At 51.0% G+C, this 4,042-nt stretch overlaps 1 protein-coding gene across 1 annotated transcript in view; it reads right to left on the minus strand.

Annotated features, from left to right (window-relative positions):
- The window catches only part of Smchd1 (structural maintenance of chromosomes flexible hinge domain containing 1), a 113,768-nt gene extending 110,700 nt beyond the window's left edge, over positions 1–3,068 (minus strand). Inside the window, exon 1 of the mRNA XM_031368725.1 lies at positions 2,558–3,068. Coding sequence (XP_031224585.1) covers positions 2,558–2,743 — 186 coding nt within the window. The 5' untranslated portion in view covers positions 2,744–3,068. The remainder of the gene's footprint in view (positions 1–2,557) is intronic.
- Between the last annotated feature and the right edge of the window lie 974 nt (positions 3,069–4,042).

A 4,042-nucleotide genomic window follows, 5' to 3' on the forward strand; every position in this document is an offset into this window, starting at 1 on the left:
GGAGGGAGAGGGAGGGAAGGAGGGAGAGGGAAGGAGGGAGGGAGAGAGAGGGAGAGAGAGGGAAGGAGGGAAGGAGGGAGGGAGAGGGAAGGAGGGAGGGAGCCAGGAACAGCAAGCTATAAGCAGCATTCATTCACAGTTAGCATTTCAGTTCCTACCTTCCCCACCTCCTGCCCTGGCTGCCCTCCATGATGGACAAACCCTTTTCTCCCCGAAGTTGCTTTTGGTCAGAATGTTTTATCACATCCTAGAAAACAAACTAGGACTGAAGAGATGGCTCAATGGTTAAGAGCACTGGCTGTTCTTCTAGGTCCTGAGTTCAATTCCCATCCCAGCAACCACATGGTGGCTCACAACCATCTGTAATGGGATCCAATGCCCTCTTCTTGTATGTCTGAACAGACATCCACAGTGTACTCATAAATATATATATATATATATCTTTAAGAAGAAAAGAAAAAAAAAACCAGGACAACTATGTAATATATGTAATAAAGTCCTTGACTCAGTCCTTTATCTGTGTAATGCAAACACCATGGGATCTGTAGCATAAACCAACAGAGCAAAGAATACAGATCCAGGAGCTAGAGATGAGGCAGTGGTTAAGAGCAATGGTACTCTTGCAGTGGAGCTGGGTGTGATTCCCAGCACCCATATGCCAGCTCACAAGATACCCCTCTTCTGGTCTCTGAATGCACCAGTCAAGAACCAGTGCACAGACATACATGCAGGCAAGCACCCATACTCATAAAATAATAATCAAACAACTTTTACTTTTTTTAAAAAAGTAAAAGACACATTTCTGGCAGTATTAACCGGAAAAAAAAAAGAGAGAAAGAAACTAAATGTAAAATATGTATTACAGTGATATATAAAAAAAGAGGGACTCACAGGAGTAATACTGACGTTCCTTGATTTTTTTAAATTGCTGGCACTGAGATACATGGCAGAGGCCAGCCATGACTACAGTATTAGAATTAGTCTTAACGCAAGACACTGAGAATCTACCCCATATACGCAGACATAGAATGAACTTCAGGGTTTACCTAGTTTTGTCCTAATTCATGTATCCATTCCAATCTGTGTGAGAAGTTAACATGTGTCAAGCAAGACACTGGGAATAGAGCTAGAAACATAAAAAAGCCCACTTTGGTAAATAAAACTCAATTTGAATTTTTTCAACAAATATACAAAGTAGTATCTTAGGTCAGCAGTTATGACTATAGAAAAACACAGACATTTAGTTACAATTCATAACAGTAGCAAAATTACAGTTATAAAGAAACAACGAAAATAATTTTATGGTTGGGTTGAGGGTTCACCACAACATTAGGAAGGCTGAGAATCAGTGTCGTAGGCCAATCCTAAACTAAGTTTTCTGGAACAAAACGCCGGTTAATTCGTGCATTGCCATATTCCTCTTTTAAAAGTTCAGAGCTCAGAGCCAGGCGGTGGTGGCGTACGCCTTTAATCCTAGCACTTGGGAGGCAGAGGCAGGCGGATTTCTCAGTTCGAGGCCAGCCTGGTCTACAAAGTGAATTCCAGGACAGCCAGGGCTATACAGAGAAACCCTGTCTCAAAAAAACCAAAAAAAAAAAAAAAAAAAAAAAAAAAAAAAAAAAAAAAAGTTCAGAGCTCAGAACAGTGGCAGTTGTGCCTGTGACTACCAACACTGGACAGCAAAGGCAGGATAATCGAAAGTTCGAGGCCAACCTGGTCAACAGAGACTTCTAGGCTAGCCAGAGCTACACAGGAAGATCTTGTCTCAAAACAAAACCCCACAATATCCCTCCCCCAAACATACTCACAAGCTCAGGCAACAATAACACCAACATCAACCTATAAAGCATCTCACAGAATAAAGCACGTTTTGCTACGTAGTCATTCTTTTTTTTTTTTCTCTCAAGCCGGTATACTCGTTCTTTGTTGGCCCCATGGGCAGTTGGAGCTAGTTCAGGAACTCCCAAGAAAGTTGGAGCTCAGAAAAACAGAAGGACCGCTCCTAATACTAACCTAACTTAGTACTACTCTGTAGAAGAATCCTGCTGGGACGGACCACGCAAACCTTTCTGACAAGACAAGCCGGGAAATAACTCCATCACCTCCCTGAACCTGGGGTACCCGGACTCCCAGAATCTCACCCCATCTAAACAGCGCAATCCTCGCAACGCTGACTGTCCAGTGGATACAACTCTGCAGTGTATTTCTGAAGTTACGAACTAAGACAAACACAGGTGCTTCTCAAACAGGATGACGCACTAGCTGCTCCGCAACGATAAAGCAGCAGCTAAACCTAATGAGCTCCCACTAACTTCGAGGTCCCGAACGCTAGACCAGCACAAGGCCCAAGGAGGGGCGGGACCCCATCCTCCTTGGCCAAAGCCAGGCCGGCCGGGACATCCAGCCGGGGATCACCCGCAACGCGGGCACTCGGCAGAGGCCAGGGCCGCAAGATCCGGGCCATATGACAAGTTTATGGCGGTGACCCACCCAGGCTTCGGGCCACCTACCCTCCCTCACCTCCTCGCGAGCATCCCTCCAGAGCCCCGGAACGTACCTGACACACAGAAGCGCGGAACCCCGCGTAGCCCGCGCGCTCCGAGACCTGCAGTGCGCGATCCCCGAGCTCCGAGTTCTTCCCGCGCCGGTCAAACAAGTACACCGTGCTACAGCCGTCGACGCCGCCATCTCTCCGAGACCCCTCAGAGAGGCCGCCGGGATCGCTGGCGCCCTCCGCTGCCATGTTGGAGGGGAAAAAGAGAAGGCTCCGCGGTTCTCGGGCACGCTTCCCGGAGACACCAACTCCGCGCGTGCCCTGGGCTCCAGCCGCCGCGGCTCTGGGCCTCGGTGGGCCGCGCAGCACGGACTGGGCAGCGGCCGGGAAGCAACCCGGGAACCGATTCAAACTCGCTTCTGCCGGGGTGCCGTACGTCACTTCCGCGACCCGCGAGGACAGGAACGCGCTGCGCGCGCCTCAGAGCCCGCCAGCTGCGTGCGCCGCGGCCCAGGCGAGCCTCGTTCCGTGACCTGAGAGCAGGCTGCTGCGCAGGAGGAAAAGGACGGCGGACGGAGACCGGGGCAGTCCAGCAGGCCGCGGGGCGGGGCGGGGCTTCGTGCGCCCTAGGCCACGCCCCCCGTGCCTCACGCGGACCGCGAGGACTGGGGACCGGCGGGAAGGCCGCTCCCAGCGCCTCAGGGGCCCTCGTGGGAGGACTCCTCGCAGGCGCGTCGCCTCAGGGTCTATGCTGGCTCAGGCTGCAGTGCCCTGGTGCCTTCCTTCCTTGCCATGAGGTCTCCAGGGCGCGACCGAGTCGGGCGGACGCGGTGGCAGGAAACTTGCACCACCTGGGTCAACGTGCGGCCTACACTGTGGCTAAAACACTGGGCGTCGCTTCGCGTGCACGCTTCCTTCGCGGTCACGGGTGGGTTCTAGTGTGGGAAAGAGACAAAGCTCGGCCTCAAGGAAGAACCGGTCTCTGACGTCACCGCGGCCGAGACGCGCGCCCCGGGTTTGCTCGGATCTGAGGCTCTCGGCGGCTGCGAGTCCGGAGTAATGCCTAACCTACTCACCGAGGTTGAGTCAGCTTCTAAGTGTGCAATGTGTAGGACGCTCCTCGAAAACTTTAGCATCGTTATTGGGGGGATCCGCTTCTAACTGTACGGCGTGCGCTAAGCGAGAGTAAGCTTGCCGGATGCTTGACTTGCTCTCTGGTTCTTAAAACCAGGATGCTTTGTACTTGAGAGCAACGTGTAAATTAATCAAACCCATTAATTAATTGAGTTCTTTTATGTTTCTACAAGTTGGATCAGATTTAAGGGTGCTGTTTTACTAGGTTTGCAGGGGCCTTTATGATTAACGATAAAGGTAGACTCAAAGTCAGTGCACCTGGAAACAGACCTGGTTGTTGGCACCAAGGATAGATAGAACTGAAGGATAGTTGGCCCAGCATACAAAAGTGTAAAGGCATTCGTTGGGCAGCATAAATAGTATGACTGGAAGAAGAGAAAATGAAACAGTAGGTAGAAGGTGAAATTGTGGCCA

This window comes from Mastomys coucha, unplaced genomic scaffold (assembly GCF_008632895.1).
Source record: "Mastomys coucha isolate ucsf_1 unplaced genomic scaffold, UCSF_Mcou_1 pScaffold14, whole genome shotgun sequence".
NCBI classification, from domain to species: domain Eukaryota; kingdom Metazoa; phylum Chordata; class Mammalia; order Rodentia; family Muridae; genus Mastomys; species Mastomys coucha.